General features: G+C 36.8%; 1 protein-coding gene across 1 annotated transcript in view; it reads right to left on the bottom strand.

Moving 5' to 3' along the window:
* Positions 1-1998: 1998 nt before the first annotated feature.
* DPY19L4 (dpy-19 like 4) overlaps positions 1999-18363 on the bottom strand; it is a 35648-nt gene continuing 19283 nt past the window's right edge. Inside the window, exons 14-19 of the mRNA XM_067290312.1 lie at positions 18123-18243; positions 16611-16667; positions 14059-14141; positions 12071-12203; positions 10926-11084; positions 1999-7543 (exon numbers count right to left, since the gene is read on the bottom strand). Of these exons, the coding sequence (XP_067146413.1) occupies positions 7379-7543; positions 10926-11084; positions 12071-12203; positions 14059-14141; positions 16611-16667; positions 18123-18243 (718 nt within the window). The 3' untranslated portion in view covers positions 1999-7378. The remainder of the gene's footprint in view (positions 7544-10925; positions 11085-12070; positions 12204-14058; positions 14142-16610; positions 16668-18122; positions 18244-18363) is intronic.

Raw genomic sequence — 18363 nt, 5'->3', positions numbered from 1 at the left:
TCTTCACATAAAAATGCTACAAGACTGACCACTGTAACCTCATTCCCTTTTCAGGACACTGCCAAGAAAATAGTATAGCTCTCTCCAGGTAGCCATATTTTCCAAAGGAATTTGAATCTTCTGGTGAAACTGAAGTGGAAACCAGAGAAAAACTGATACGGTGTATAACCAAAGAGGCAACTCAAGTAAGTGCAGTGAAATTCCTGGCTCTGAGAGGAAGCAGCGCACAAAAGAGGCTAATGGAAATGAACCAGCTCTTTAGACGCTTTTTAACACACTGCCGGCTTCTAGAGACAAAGGAACATGGTGGAATTTGTTTTTAGGACTCTTCTCTAGCAAACCTTACCTGACGAGTTGAGAACCATGAACTGTCACCACTTACTGTAAGAATTGCTATACTGAGACCAAATTACCAGCAAGCCTAGCAGCCTCCCTCTGGCGGGATCTCGCAGCCAGGGCACGTCCCTAGAATACAGCCAGCAGTTCAGGCCATATCGCAGATTGGCGTAAGGTGGCCAAACAAATGTTAAGACTTCTGGAGTACTGGATGTTTATCCAGGTGTTACTGAAGTGGAAATACAAGTTGCACTATTAGAATGTGCATGTTCTAGAAATGAGAAGTTTTCATGATTAAATGAAAACAAAACATTGAATTTTAATATATCTTTCTAAAATTATGTAAATAGGCCAATCACATCTGCAGAAATATACAGTATAAATATGAAATTAGATCAACCAAGAAAACCAGATCTTAAGGTAATCGTGTGCTCTTTCCAGTACCTAGCAACTATTCCAGGGGCACCATAGTTTCTATGTTAAAGGCCTAACAAGCAGCCTCATATTATGCAGCAAAGAGAAGCTGGCTACATTCTTGTCAGTCCTTTTTCAGCCTTTCTTCAGAAGCAGAAAGGTTTAGGACATAATTTTATATGCATGTTCTTCTTAAGGAATCTGTCTTTACTGCGACTGTGTAGCAAAAAGTCAGTCTTAGCATATTTTTGGCCCTTCTATAACAAGTCAATATAGTACCAGGAGTCAAGGCTTGACAGTTGACCTTAGAGTTAAAACTTTGGAGCACAAGGAAATTCCAAGGCATTCTTAAGCTGTTCAGAATTCCGTAGGTGAACATATATATCAGTGTGTTATAACCTACAGAGTAGTTCAGTAGTATTCTATGTTGCTTTACATCTGTATATCTGCATTTAAATTCATAATGAGAGGCATCCCATCTCATTAGTATTACAAAAGTGCCTACCTCTTTGTAACCTAAGTAATCTGAAAGCATCCAGGAACTGAAGTATACCAGTCTGGGTCACAGCAAAACTTAGAAGATCCAGGAAACTAGGTCCTAGAGACAAACTACAGAACTAGCATTTAGAAAAAAAGAATCTGTAATTTTACCTAGCATCTCTCAAGCACTGATTGGTACATCAGAATACAATATTCTGTATCTCACAGCCGGTATTCAGGATCTCAGTTTTGGATAAAGCCATTCAAGTGTATGCAAACACCAGCATATATTTCATGGAGCCAGGAAGCTCCATTCCCACTTCAGCTAAGCAATTACAAGGTCTAGGGTGCTTGAAGAATTCATGGATAAAATTGAATACGTCAATGTCAGTGCACTTCATCTTTCCAAAATTAAGTTAGTTTCCTGAGTGGACCAAAGGAAAGCAGTTTGATGTACTGTTCAAACACAAACCATTAAGAACTAAAGATTTAAATATATATTTTGTGTCTGCTATGTGATCTATTTTTCAATAAACATTTCATCAGATATTTCTATCATCTTCAGAAATTTTAGCTAAATTAATCTCCAAGTTTTCACATTATTATCTGGTAAGTTATAACAAAGCAGTCTGTATACAAAGATCTCACTCCTCCTCCTGTCTTACAAAAATGATAGAAGGCTCCAATGTAATCAGTAATTATTATCTGTAAAAGTCCTGAAACTTAAGACAGACAATACATTAGTTGATTAAAAAAAAGGGTTAAGCATTTGATGTTGCATAGCAATTTATTTCCACTGGACATGCTTGTTGTAGGACGATTGTTAGGAAGAAAATTAAACTTTTATAATTTTACATGAAGCATCTCTTATTTTGCTGCTCATCTTCATACCAGTATCAGTCTCAATAGGTAGTCAAAGTCAGCATGACATATGGATCCTGTATGAATAGGCTGCCTAATCCTCAAGATCTTTAAGGGTATTTATTCTGCCCAATTAAGACATATATTTGAGTCATACTGTACAGTCTTGACTGAAAATTGCATATGCAAATAATACAATAGAGTACAAAAGCATTTTGTTACAGCAACAGAGGAAGGAGGTTAATTTATTATGACTTAAATGTTTTTTCCTGAAAGGATATCAGAGTTCCCAAAAGAAAGCATAAACAGTTTGTGTCCCAAACGATCAATACTTTTTGGACTTGGCTTTTATTATTATTTTTGCACAGAAAAAGTTTATCACAAGAGAAAAATATTTACCATGTATACATTGTTTTGATAAAAATCTGTCCAAGACAACAAACAGGACATAAGGAATTGAATTCCTCAGATTTGTTATTAAATACCTGCACATAAATATGTTCAAATGCCATATATGCTACTACTAAATGTCACCAGTAACAAGTAAAGCATTACCAGTAATACTTCTACATTACTGAAGTACAAAGATTGAAACTTTTTATAGGGTATTAAACACCCACCTCTTTTCCATCCAACAGATAGATAACCTTAAACATACTCTCATCACTTGAAAGGCAGAATTACATACATTAATTGTGCTGCAATCTAAAACACTGCCAGATCTAATAACACATTTAAACATCTAGTTGAGGTACCAAACAATTCAGAAAAATTTTAGGCATAGCTAGCCTTATATTTGGCATAGGTAGGCAATTTTAAAGAATGCAACAACTTAATGGTGATATCTTATTTTAGCTGTACTGATAAAGTAAAAATGATTACTAACTAAACAGGCACTGCATGTTTTAGGACTTCTACTTTTTTTTTTTTCCTTCTAAAGTTTAGTTTTAAAAAGAGTACTAAAGACATGATTAAACAGATTTATGCTGAGGTATTATTTCACATGAAATATTGCTTGTATTGGAATAAACTCAGTTTTTGTTTCCTCTTTAATACCACGATACTTCAGAGTACATCTGCCGGTAAATTTTTAGGGGATTTACAGATTTAGCCACCATTAGCAATAACAGATGCTACTCATTAAATTCTCCAAAACACAATAGTAAACCAGACATTTCTAAATGCAAATACAACACGCGTGCCCACACATATACACAGACAGCCTACACTTTCTCCTGTTAGATTTTTGGTTAAAGCATAGGTTAGACATAGTTAACAATACTCATTTACAAGTGTTTCCATGACAGTTTATAAACCCTAGGACCTGATCTTGCAGCTCTTACTCATATGAATTGCATGGTAAAGCTGATGAACGGTCACAAGATTTGGACCCTGGCAGATGGCTTACAGAAATAAGGTGGCAAGCACAAAATTTGATCCCTAATTGTCTATCTTTCAGCAAACAGTGATGCAACCAGAACAAATGGTTTGAAGAATTCTCAATGCCTGTTGAACCTCAGTCCTTTCTTCAGATATTTGTGTGCCCCCTCCGCAAAGGAAATTGTACTTAACTTTAAAATTTGCATTTAGTTTGGAAGAAATGAAAACAGTATTTTTATAAAAACATGAACAGAACGGCTTATGTTCTGAAACGCTGTTACTTAATTAGTTTCTAATACCTCCTGGCAAATCTATCAACTGAGTTCAAGTATGTGGTAATTCAGGAAGTGGAAGAGTATCTTTAAAAGATTACAACAAAACTGTACATGTCAGTTTAACTGTGACTTGATAAAACTTGAATCCACAGCTCTAATGGTGACAGTTGAGTGCTTGAAAATACTTTACTCATTCTTTCAAGGTAATTTGTTGCATTTATTAAGACCAAGTATATCAGAAGTTGCAAGTGTGAAGGAGGAAATAAAACAACACAACAGCAATACAAATTGCTATGCAAATTCTCCTTTTTCCTGGTGACAGCTGTTAATAAGATGGTTGGCATACATCCTAGCTGCACCATTTTACTACATGAGCATCTTTGGAGGCAAGGGTATTAAGACACAACTGGAGCTCTAGAAATCAGAGGGATGGGAATTAAAAAAAAAAATCTTCACAAAAAGAAACACAGATTGAGTTTTTTGTTTGTTTAATAAAAGCTTGCAAGGCACATGTTTCAACTGAATTGCAACATCTACAGCAAAACAGATCAAAATTTGCAAACATTCCCCCAACTCTTTCAAGAAATTAGACTTGTGACCTGTGTTGAAAACAAGCTAGGGTTGTACATACACGTCAGATGTAAGTATGCCCTATTCTTCTCCTTCCAAGGAGTATCATGGAACTTACTTTTTTCTTTTTCACAGAATGTGGAAATTGGAATAGACTGTATTATTTTTGCTACTCCATAACTGGATAAGTTCAAGTTTATAATTTTCTTTGTAAGATATAATTCTTCCAGTCACTTATTTAAAAAATGCTGCCTTCTCACTGGGACAACAGCTATGTTTCTCCCAGATACAAGACTCCTTCTCTGTTACTTAAGGCTGCTGTGCCAATGCTGCTGCAATACAATTTTCTCTAATATAAAAAGCAAGGTAAAAATCTTAACTGATTCTCCTAAAGCAGAATCAATTGAAGTATCAAGAATACATCTTAAAAACTATGACAAAACTAATAACAATAACTATGTCACAATTCAAATAAGGTTCAACATGTTTGTTCAAACATGTATAAAGGCCAATGCGCTACGAGACAGTTATCTTCAGGTGTGTGGATGGCCTTGCTTGTATTTTTTTCAATATATGTGCTCTACATGTACCTATTCAAACTATGTTCTATGTGGTACCACATGCAAACAGCACTGCAGTAAAACACAACAGGCAGTCTAGGATAGTTAAATATTGCACCTTGGCATGGCATTATAAGGCATGAAGCCATAAGCTAAGTGACTTCAGCCACCCAAGTGCAACTGTAACCCTGAAATTTGCTACCTGGAATGCCTTATTGCTGTTATGAAATGGTATTCATGAATGAGTAACGTCAGGTGCGTGAATGACTGACACACAGATGTGTAATTCCGGACAATGATTCAAACAAACTTAAATTATATACGGAACTCTAAACTAACTGCAAAATATTAAATAAATCTACATCCATACTAGCACATACAGAGAAAGCTCCTGCATGCCTGCCATAGCTCAAGTTAATACAGTAGCTTCTGTTGTTATACTGTAAGACAAAAGTCTGAAACAGTCCAGTGCAGTCAAACATACACACTTGTACATAAGCAAATAAATGCAGACTGCATATGGACAAACATACACACTAGCCTCAACACAGTGATTGTATTCCCAGGAAGAATACTTACTTTAACTTGTAACTCAATTATACTAATGTTTCTCTCAATGATCACATCCGGTATTTTTTGATGAATTTATCTGAACAATGGTTTCAAATAAAATGGATAATTTAACATCTTGTCAGGACTCTTAGGCTTAAAAATATAAGTGAAAAATAGATTACAGACATGCTGACATTCACAACAGTAAAGCTTTTTTTCTTTCAAATCGCCCCAATAGTGATAATAGATTAAAAAAAACCCCCAAACCTCAACACTACCTTTAGCATAAAGTAAGTAAATATATGTGCATAGAGCAGTTAGGAACCATACATATACACTGACATGTTGCAGTTCCTAGTAATTTCACAGAGTTAAAACCTCTGAATTTGCATTTTACCAACAAATGCAGTGGGAATAGTTTTGCAGCTTTCATTTACAGAAAAGCTTGGAGATTTTGATCACAAAGTCCCTGTTATGCCAGATGTTTCATTAAAGACATCTGGGGTCCAAAGAACTATTCCCACATGGCTGACGGACTGGTCCCTGGGCCAGGTGTTACCAGAATCCATAAGTGCAGGTAACTCCTGCCAGGTGAACAACCTCTTCCAAAACTTAAGTTCTTGCTTTTTGGCCAGCTACACCTATCTAAGCCAAGTTACTGTTACCTTTTGTTGGGTTTTCCATTCACGACACCAGGATTAGGCCCAAAGTTGGAATTAAAGCAATATTCATTCTTTTAAAAGTACATCAGCTAGCAACAAAACAAACAGGATGAACACATAATTTGTTAAGCAAATTAGCTGCAGGGGCAAAGGGGGTCATGTAAGGAAGACAAAAATTTTGGAGGGAAGATTCCAAAGTACTTTCCAACATTTTGAAAGATCCAAGTGTAGTTATATAATTGATTTAAAAATAGCTATGACATATTACTTCTTAATGGTGGTGATTATAGTGTTTAAAATCAAAGTTATGGCACTATCTTAATATGACTATCACATAAGAAGTTGAATGAAATGAGTGTCACTCATCCCTCCCCAGACACACACTTATACACACACACACACATGCCTGCACAGAGGGGGTCAAAGGGAAGTGCCTAAGTCTCAGCAGCAAACCTAGTTGTCCTGCAACACTTGTCTAAATACAAGTATGGCATACTGTGGTATACTGGCCCATTCTGATGACTGCTAAGACACACATATGCATATACATATACATGTTTAAGTAATGGAGAAATCCTACAGACATGTTCTTTCCAAACTGAAGATCTGATCTTGTCAAGTCCTGCAGCTAGATCTAAGTCCAAGCGCTTCCACCAACATGTCTCCAACAATGTGGAGATAAGTGCCTTAATCTACGGGACTGCTGTTTTAATAAAATCTTCCTGATTTGATTTATACAAATACTATACCTACACATAAGATGTATGAATGTTTGATAAACATAATGTTTATAGTGGAAGACAGGAAGAATTAAAACAAAAACAAACTAAAAACCCCAAACACTTATTTGAAAAGACTCTTAGGATACTGATTGCTTTCTTGCTAGAAAATAAGAGCTATATGACTTTAAATGAGGTCTTTAACATAACGTTTCTGCATTTACTGAAGTCTACCTAGATAAGGTCTCTTTAAATGATTTAACATTCATGTTAGAAATCTCATTTACATGAAGATTAAGATGATTTGTAATGGGAAGAAAAATGCCAGGATATGGAAGACTGTCACACTTCGTAGAGACTGTAAAATTGACAAATTTTCCTGTTCCCTTCAAGGATGGTATTTTCATCTGTTGATCTGTAGTTCACACAGTTCCAGTTTGGTAAATTAAAGTTGTCAGTACACTGTATGTGCCCACATGTATCTGGAAAAATATTTTCCTTGATCAAAAGGAACTTTTCCAACTGAATTCCATTCATAATTATCTTCAGAAAGAAGCTTGCATGCTTTTTCACGACTGGAAGGATATCACAGTGTTGATCCTATATACAAAGTAGGATCTGTTCCAGTATACCCGAGTAAAATAATTCACATATGGAGAATAGTTCATTTTGATTTCATGACAAAATCGTCCATATTTTGAGTAGGCATAACTGTCACCTTCCTCACAAACCACCTGTCAGAAAATAAGAAAATCTAATTAAAATAGTTAAGAGGAATAATTACAGAAAGTTATTCTGTACATTTCATTTATTTCTGTATTCTGGAAATTTCATTTACAATTCAGACATTTAATTTCTATATTGCACAATTCCAATAGGCTGAAAATATATTCCCCTATAATTTTTAAAACCATCTAAAATTAACACCCGTGATTTAATACCTTTGTCAGAATAGCAGATTTTAAAACCCGTGCACTTTATTCATATAAAAAAGAACAACAGCAATGCAAAATTATCCTTGTCCTCCATTTACCCAGTACTTCAAGCCTCACCTGCAAGTAGCGTACCACCTGTGTAGGGAAGGAAAATCTCAACTACCTTACCTCTACTCCTTCTGATGGCAAAAGTTTACATGGGTTTAAAGAGGCTGGTAAGACAAGAAAAATCTGTCAGTGGCTACCAAACATGGAGTTGTTTCCCCCTGAGCGAAGCAGTCCTTCAGCAACAGATTGCTGGCAAACCCCCCTGGCTCACCCTCTCCGTAATCCTCCTAAAGCCTATGCTCTCAGCCAATGTCAGAAACAGCATATTGGACTAGATGGAGCCATAGTCCAAACTAGTAATCTACATTTATATTCTCTTCTTAAATACAGCAATTTGGAAAACACAGACAGACCTGCTGACAGCCACATCTCAGCAAAAGAGCTTGTCCACTTTCCCACTTAATTTGGGAATAACTAAATGCTTCAGTCTCAAACTACATATGCAGACTTCACTGGCTTGGAAAGTCTTGGTAATCTTTCAGTGTAACTTAGACAACTTTTATTAGCACACAAAATGAGAGTTCAGTCGCTTTGTTTCAAAGCTTCCCATAAGAACATACTATGTCAGTTTTCTGGAACAAACCATGTCAACTTTCTGAAAGAACTACTTTATTCCTGTCAGACATTCCAAAATCTTTTCCAACCTAATATGGACTCAGCCACAGACAGAAAGCATAGGTGATGTTCATCACCAGCCAACCAACCTTTTCTTAAAGATACTGAACACTCAGTTGTCACCATTTAAATGTGTAAACTGTGTGTTTTGTTACAGGTTTTTACAGATATTAAGCATAAAAGAATTAAGTGAAACTCTTTGCATAAAGCTTCTTTTCCCCTGCTTAGTCAACCTCTCCACTATAAATAGAATAACCCTTGTCGCTTTGACAATCCTAATGATACAAAAATAGTAAGTGACTATTTCTGTTTAGTGACAAGGCTGTGTGTGGCATTTACCGGGCAAAGACAGGCTCCTTGCACTGGGCACTGTCTTTTATCCTTTTTTCTCCCCCTTTGATTGAAATTGTCATTGTGAGCAATAGCAGCTCTGAAATGAAAGAGAAGTGCCAAGGAGAGGGTCCCATAAGATGAATTGCTGAATAACTGGGTGTTAGAAATTGAAGGAGGAAGAAACTGCATCTGATAGATGAACAAAACAAAAGTATTAAAAAACTGCCAGTAAAGCTGTGCTGTTGAAATTAGGAAGAGATCAGGATTATATGTGAGAGAGGGAAGCGTGCAGGAAGCACAGGACAAGGTATGAGAAGTATGAGGAAAGGCAGTGAACATTACGCAGACTATTGAAATTGTGGTAAATCGTCCCAGTTGACATGGTAAGTAGGGAGGGGGACCTGAACTTACCCATGCAAAAACAGATTTGAGAAGAAATTGCAAGACAACATGTCTGCATATCTTGAATATCAATGGTGGAGGTTATTCACACACAGACACTGTATTATGTTACTGCATACTGATTACGACAATAAATGACCAGGGCATACATGTTTTTAACTGTGAGGCAGAGAAATGAAGCGGGTAGATATCATCAATGGTAAGGAACTAATAGGAAAGCATACAATGTCCTCCATGGCTAAACTGGCCAGGAAACCTGCCAACCAAACGTAGATTCCTGTGGAAATTAAGAGCAATCCCCTAAAAACATATCACCCCTATAATCACTCTGCAAAATGAAAGCATCTAGAGAAATTAAATGTTTGCATTGCAAATTCTTTTGAAAGCTGTATTATTAAAAGTAGAGTTTATAAGATACCTAACAGATTATTTATTAACAGCTTGTATTTTTCCCTAAGAATGGAATACAAGACTATAAAAGGTTTTATACGTATTCTCCCCATTAAAAAAAAGCAGCATTCAAGCCAAGGATGAACTTGATATAGACACAACAACAAGCTGTAATGTCAAACAGATGCTTAAATTTCTTGACTAGGGAAAATAACTAAATAAAGCTAACCTGTGATTACTCAGAAGTAACTGGTGACCCCCTCTCCCCTATTGACCAGAGAATAACTAACCAAACCCCAAGCGAGTTTAGCACTTACAGCCTCCCCTGCCTTTGTAAAGTCCAAGCTTTAGCTGGATCCCCAGGAAGCAGCTGAGTAAGTGGCAGATTGCATTACAAACCCCATCACATTCCCTAGTTCAACAGCAAGAGCAGCACTATCAGCATTCAGGATAGACACAGTACAGCAGTCTCTGTGCTAGCTTTCATGGATGAAATTCTTACAGCTCTAGTTTATTCAACCAGTCTTTCTACCACCTCTGGCTCAGACTATCAACTGGGATGCTGACCTGTCTGCGAGACTGGACCAAGCAGGCTAGTAGCCTGATCAGCGCCAAACAGGCCCCACTGAGCTGAACGGCAGGCTGGTCCTCATCCCAGTACTCTACCACACAGAGTTTTAGCAGAACTGAGTTTGTCTTCACCTCATTTTTTGCTGAAGATAAATGACATTACCTTGCTAGGGGAGCAGAGTAAGAACCTGCACATGAGCCGTTACAGCAGCTCTGCTAATAGGAAATAACTTATTAACTTGCTGCAATTCAGATGTGTGTCCACACTTATCGTCTGGACAGAAGAAATCATAACATAGCTCACCAGCTGATGCAAGATGAACAAGATCACATAGCACACAGACTTGCCTGGCCTACCCCCCCCCCTTTTTTTTTTAAACTACACATCACTTAAGAATATTTCAGTTTATACATTTTAAAAGCACATCCTTAAGGCTAGTAAAGAACACTCTCTGAGGCAGGGCTTTACTGCTTCTGTAATAGACTTTTCAGGTATTATATATAGTTAAATGGCATTTAACGACTGGAAGAGAATCAGCACTGCTAGATACTGATGTATGAGGAAGGATTAGGACAATTAAAGAACAATAAGGGGTATGGTTACAGGTGTATAAGGAACTTAAAACTTAATCACTTTTAACATTTACCAATCTTTGTTTACACATTATATTTAGGAAAATAAAAATCAGCACTACAATAATATTTCTTTTTAAATGCATCATTTATTCATTCAAATATTCAACTTTTTCTAGCTGTTACTTACATGGCCGTTAGCAATATCCAATAGGTCTTTAACTCTACATCCTCTTACAGGTCCCATTTCATTGCAAATTGAATCTTCAATAATCAAAAAATTGGCTTTGTAAGATGTGAGTATCTTATAAATATCCTCTGCTGACCTCTTTGAATAGATCTGATAAATCTATAGATTAGGAAAACATTTAGTGCAAGGTAAAAATTAGTAGAAAATTAAATACTTTGGGGGAGGGGAACTTATCTGTAATCACAAATGACAGGTACACACCAACCTATAAATGATGTTTATTTTTGAAATCTATCAAATAGGTGAGGCAATGGAGAGCTGAATGGGAAGTATGTGTCGCTGCTGGTGTCAATATCTTAATCTTATACACTTTTTAAGTAGCCTGAAAATCTCCTGAAAATCTTCAGCATGAGTATTTTGGTAACAGTGAAGCACTGATAATTTACTTGATACTTCCTTTCCTATTTTCCCTCCCATGTCCTCCTTCCCTCTAATATATTTATTTTTTTCCCAATTACATTTGGGTGAAGAGGAAGACAGTTCCTGTGAGATGCTTTCCAAGTCAGGTGTGTTGCTAAAGATTTCCATTTCCCTACTGTAATTCTGGACTGTTCAAACAGAGAGTGAGGACTAATGTAGAGTTCTGATTTTGATTTCTTTGCTAGGCAGTCACTGGGCAAGTCCTTTCCACTTTGTGACTTTCTCCCTGGCAAAATACACAGAATAAAAGTTGCTCAAAATCATTCAGAGACAACAGCCTTCCTAAGATCCAATATTGTCATGTTGCTCACTGAGGAATCCAGTTCCTGGGTTTATACATTAGATATTGCTGCTACCTTTCTTCACAAGACTTTGTACTTTTTTCTCACCTTAGACCATAAACACTTCAGAGAAAAGATAGTGCTTGGAAAACCACTAGTGTGTAGTGGGAGTTGCACCAAACAAATAATTTGCATTGATGGGTGGCCTAGGGAGCACACGAGAGCAATGGAAACATGTATGTCCTGTGGAATATTACGAGGTCATCTTCTCTGGAACATTAACATTTACAGTACTCCCAAAAATTTCAATTGAGCACTTCAGTTGTACATGATGAACAGTCTACAAATCACTGATAACACACATTTATGGAACTGGATACTCACATTTTCATTTCTTTTTAGGAGATCATCATCATTATATAAAGGCAGGCTTGACACCATCCATCCAGTACAAAGCTTAATCACACCCATTAACTGTGGACTGCCTGCAAACACAGCAGCCACAGGAGCCTGTCTTCTGCAAAAGCAACATCAATATACACATAAGTACAGGATGCATTTCCCAAAATGATGTTTTTAATTTTAAACATTGTATGAATCTTTTAAGGTGCTATGGCAAGAATTAGAGGTCATGAAGATATCACTGGGGGTCTAATTACAAGTGGCCTTAATGCTGCACTGGCAATAACCTCCTCGCCAGAGAAGCACAGAACTGCAGCAATATGGAGTCTTCAAGGAAGGCCTCCCACCAGGCAAGGGCTGATGGCCATTCTACTCCACTCTCTCATGGAGTGGCATTCAGAGTTGTCCTGGAATGGATCAAACTATCGCTCTTCTGAATGGTTGCTGTCTCATGCCAAAATAAGCTTGGGAGGGAGGGTAGGTAGGAGGAGAAACAACATGGTGTTATCTTGTAAATGAAAGATTTATGATTGTTTTCATTTGATCTTATGACCATGCATTTCATTGTCCATGAGTAAACAGTGTCATGATACAGAATAACATCTACAGTATGTTACTGGGTTTTAATTTCATCTTTTGATTGTTCACTGTTCTGCTTTAGTAAAAGAAAACAGCTATTGCCACACTATTACAGACCTTTGGCAACTTTTTCTGCAGAGAAAATTCATAATAAATTCATTTTATCAGAGAGAAAATAAGAAAATATAGTATAATAATGGCATTCAATTAAAATTTCAATATGGATATCTAAGTATATCCTAAAAAACCCAAAAAACAAACAACAAAAAAACCCAAACCAAAACTCTTATTTTCATTAAAAATACAAATAGCTGCTACAAACAGGGGTAGTCAAATTGCTCTTAAGCTGAGCGAAACTCAATGCAATCCATCATGATTAATTATGTACTTGAAGTGTAATATATGCAGACTAATGTAAAAGCCATTAGGTACTTGGCATTATTCCACTTGCTGCCTTGAAGAGCTATAGCAGTGACAAATAACATACACCACTATTAACAGAAAGAAGAAATTGGCTGGAACACTGTAATTACCAGCCTTTTCTTTTCTGAAGATGAACAGGTTGACATTAAAGACTCCATAAATACAGAAAATAATTTTCTTAAAAAAAAAAAAAAAAAAAAAAAAAAAAAAAAAAAAAAAAAAAAAAAAAAGCAGTTAAAGGCAAGTAAGGTATTTGAACACAGGGGATCTAATCTTCACAAAAGTGTAGACCCTAGTGAAGTAGATCAAAGTTAGATGGACTGAGGCCAGAATGGAGTTCTGAAATTTTTGGTGAGGAGAAATGAATATATTTGTGAAAATAACCTGACTGTGTGCTCAGTGTTTGCTATGCCCTGCGTAGGCAGTCAGGTAAGAACATTTGCAGACTCCTGGTCAAAGGGGAAGTTTCACTCATACATGCTACACTCTGTGTTTCTTGACTGAAGTCTCTAAACCCTTACATTTAGATGGTCCATTTTGCAGGATACTGGCAGTCCAGCCCATGCACAGAAAAACTTCAGTGTTTCCATCCCCTGCAGCATTATGACCAAAGTATCCTCTAATCTAGTGAAATGTTAGCATGTGAAGAACTAAGTATTACGACATTCACCTTTGTTTCCAAGTATTATGATATTCAACTTCATTTGGAAATTAGATCTGGTAATGACATTAAATATGACTTGCTTGCATATTTCAGGATCTTCTTCCCTTGTAATCAATGATAAATTCCTGTCATATTCCATGGGAGTGCTGCCAAACTTAAAACACACATTTCTCATCTCCCCCTAAATCACGTAATATCTTAACAAGGGGAAATTCAGATTAATAGAGGTAGTTCCACAAAATGCTGAGACAAAAAATACCCTGACTTAAAGAAGTAACACAGAAATGTAGTACTTTGTACTTACTTTATCCATGTCATGAGTTCTACTGTATCAGGATCATAGAATTCTTGTAGTTCTGAAAGCTCTGTCATTATCCTAGGGAAAAACTGAAGGACACACATACCTGGTTACTTACAATTGAAAATCCATGGGATATCGCATAATATTAAGGCCTTAAATAACACAACAGAAATGTACAGAGATTCATTTGAGTGTTCTCTCCTAAGGAGCATTTTTGTTTGAATATTTTGTGAAACATTTTTTTTACTTATCTGACAGCAGGTCTCGAGTGGTTACCTGCAGACTTTCTGCCCAGTCAATAAATGTTAAAAACAAGTTCTCATCTCTAATCTTACAATCAAAAACCTACGTGGCAACAACATTCGCCGACTTTAACAGGTGTTAAATGCATCAAAAACATAGTTCAGCAGATCACTGCAAATGAATATAAATGAGGACACTGAATGAGGAAGCTGACAAATCTCTCATGGAATGGATGACTAGTTCCAAAATCAGATTATTGATGCTCTGATTAGTCATAATATGAGATTGCACTAAAATAAATGAGTATGAAATTAATTTGGAGTCCCCTGGACTGTTGCAACTTGGTGGAAAGGTGATGTAGAAATACAAAAGGAGAGAAAAAATTTGCTAGAAGAGTATTATGTGGGTAATCCGCCCTGGGCTTCCCTCTGACTTTTACTTCAGTCACTTCCAATGTAAGAAAGCACAGCACATTGTATAAAGTAGGACATCTGAGTTTATACTCTCGAAAAAGATTTTGGGAAAAGAAGGGATTCTGAGAACCCAGACAAAATGCCAACTTCTAGAGAGTAGGCCAGATTGCAAGCCTGCACTGTGGCTTCCCTACCTGTCAGGTTTGGGAGGTGAAGAAACAACAGGTCCTTTACTAACACAGGAAATTCTGTCAGACCTAGAGTCATTTTGACTGTTCGTCTGCAGAAGGCATAGCTAGGAGCTGGCCATCCTAGACGAGCTGGAGTGCGTACACGCTCTTGTAAATGCTAAGTGAAAGCTACCGGTTGCCAGCTGTGAAAAGGATAAAGTTTACAGGTTAACACTGTGCCATACTAAAGGGATAGCTTACTTTGGAAGAGCCATAGTGTATAGACAGCTGGAAATGGGAGCCTGCTTTGAACTGACAAGTTTCCACCCCCACTGCAGGGACAATTCAGCTGTCAAATGACTGCAGTCTGCAGCCCAAGAACTGCTGCCATATGTTCATATGCAGCACTGAAAGCTGTAGCAATTCAGGAGCTTTTATATATGGACCTGACCTGTCCCAGGAACAGAAGACAGGCAGAAAGAGGAATAGCTACTGCCACCCTAAGGAAAACCAGCTTCAGTTATGAATGACAGCCCTTAACAAACCTAGTTAGATCAAGGTCTATGCCAGATTGAGTCAGAAGGCACCCGAGCAGAGAGATGCTGAGCTATACACTTAGCCCTTCATAGCCACAAATTAAGACCCTGAACGCATTTGCAGTGTGCCATTACTATTAATGATAGTTTCCAAGCTCAGGGGTGAGTTACGAGCTCAGAAAGCAGACTGTTCACCATCACTTGAAAGCAAAAACTGCATCTGCAATGGATGAAGCCCTCTAGAGTCAACACTCTCTCATTGCATTTGTTAGAAAACAATTCCCTGGTGAACTAAACTAGTTTTCTCTATTGCAATAGATTTCATAAGTCTTTTGAGCAACTGTAGCTTTTTTTTCAGGAGAACATCTATTGCTCTGTCAGAAATGTGTAAAGAGTCAGATTATATTGTAATCAACATTTCTATCATAAGACAGATGTTACAAAATCTGTTAAAATACTGTTAGTAAAGACTGGCTTTGATATTGGAATACTTTTTTAAAAATTTAAATTTATTTAAATTCTTAAAAAACTATTTAACTGTTTTGAGGTTATATCAGTATAGTGCAGATTTACAGGTTTTCCATACTTAAACTTGCAGCAGTTAAAAATAAATAAATTTTCAAATAATGCATCTTTTTTCTCCAATCTGTCTGTGACTTGCAGTAAAGAACTAAATATTTATTTTGAGTAAGGAAACATCTGTAGCTTTTCTTCTCTGTATTGTAGTATTTAAATACCTTTACACAGTGCTATGCATGAAGAATTTAATTCCATTATAATCTGATGAAAGCTTTTCAAGTAGATTATTTGCCTATGTGCCTCCCATAATCTTACTTCCATCTAACCTCACTGTCTCTCACTGAAAAAAAGATTGGGACAGCCTACTTTTTAGTACTCTAGGTTTCATTTTGCAATATTTTCTCTGTTGAGTCACTTTATATATCCAAAGCATAAATGGACACATTGCGATCTTCAGTTATCAAATTCAAACATTTAATTACAATAAGCAATTATTTATAAACAAATTAAATTGTCCAATACCTCATACTGATAAATTTAAATAGTTTTGTTTAAAAAAGAGATTTTGTAAGAGCATACAAACTTTTATTTCACCTTAGCATTATATTTGTTCACCATTATGATTCATTTTGTGCCTACAGACAAAACATAACCCAAAAAGCTATTTTTCTTACCTCTTTCCACAAGCTGAATCCGATTATTGTGGGAACTGCCATGCTTAGAATGAGAGCCTAGAAAATATGTATTAGAAGAAATGGATTATAATTGTTTCTCCATTCCCCAACTTGGAGTGTCTGTTGTTTCTATTCATGCAGGAGGCTACATTTAAGAGTGACAGTAAGTGAAACTTTGCAGTTCTCTGCCAGGCTAAACTCTCTGCAGAGAAGTTGCCCAATTCAGCATGGCAGAACTTATTTGACCTGTGATAACTTTATCACCAGTTTAGGCATGTTTAATTACTGCTCAGATAACAATAATTCAATGTGCACATGAAGTAGGGAGCAGAAGAAAAGTGAACACCTGTCATACAAATGCAATGAGAGGATCTGAGGAAGGAAAAAAAAAAAATGAAACAAGCATTTCAAACCTCTGATCTTATTGATGCTTTCGCTCAGATTAACAATACGGATATGCAAAAAACAGAATCCCATTCTTTAGCACACCAACGTCCTAGCTGGTATCATTTCCCCTTTGCAAAAAGGAGAAAATAGCCCATATGGTACAGGAAGCATTTGGTAAGGAGGGCACACAAGACATTCTCTTGATAATAAACTATGAAGCAAGCTACTGTATAAAAAAGCAGGTCTATATAGCAGAAAGCATGCCGGGTATAAAGGAATATGTTTAGTACCTACAGAATATACTGTTACTTCTTGATTGGAAGAACTCTGTCAATGTTTATGACGTAACAGTACTTAGCATTTTCATAGCAAGTGATATATACGAATCACCATTTAAGTATTAAATATTTATTCCTATAAGCATCTTGAAAATAAGGTAAATAACACCGTATCCTCATTTTATTTATTAATAAAATAAATGCAGAAAGCTGCCAGAATTTGCCCAAGGCTACTCAGCACATTAGGAATAAAGCTAGGGTCAGAAGCAAGGTAGTTGTGCATTACAGCACACGCTTGACTTCAGTCACAGAGCATCTCTGAAACGGCCACACAAGAATAAATCTTATACAAATAATTCTAACTACCATTTCTTATGAAGCTGTTTCGCTCTCAGCAATCAAAACCACCTAGCTAACTCATTTTTTGCGTCATTTCCTAGTGAAATATGGCTTCTACCCATGCTTGCCTGCATGCCAGTACCCTTTCTTCTGCACTTGTGCTAAAAAGCATTTGATCTTCTTGGCCAATCTCAACTGAAAGTGACAGAGGGCTTAAGGTCTCAAAGATATGTTCGTAGAAAATAGGCAGATCAGTAAGAGCAAGAGAGACACAGACAGTGCTGCTCCTCACAGAGGAAAAGGCTGTAGTGTGAACCCAACTTTATCTCCAAATACCAGAGAAGACATGGAAGAGTGATATTAGGAATGAAAGATAGAGAAAAACAGGCTACATGAGATCCACTGCTCACAGAGCTACTTGTTCTTCTACCAGGTGTTTCTCTAGGTCTTTAGTAACTGTTGTTGCTTGCTAGCTGCAATTCCCAAGACACTGGCAACAGCAACTCACCAGCAATATCGGGTGTACAGCTTTCAGTCGAAGCCACTTGAAAAGCGTCATCCAAAGTTCTGGAGAGCACACACCAAATGCAGCAAGCATGCAAACATAAGGAGTCCACAGATACTTCATTCTGAAAAACATTGCAAGATCTTAGTTGAGACTCTGCACATGTCACTGTACTTAAGCTATTTATAAAAACATTCAGATTTCTTTTCACATGTCAAATAAAGTCTGGATATGCAAAGCAATC

The sequence above is a fragment of the Apteryx mantelli genome, chromosome 2 (genome assembly GCF_036417845.1).
Source record: "Apteryx mantelli isolate bAptMan1 chromosome 2, bAptMan1.hap1, whole genome shotgun sequence".
Classification (NCBI taxonomy): domain Eukaryota; kingdom Metazoa; phylum Chordata; class Aves; order Apterygiformes; family Apterygidae; genus Apteryx; species Apteryx mantelli.
Note: the sequence above shows the minus strand (reverse complement) of the source record. Positions and strands in the feature narration are given on the sequence as shown.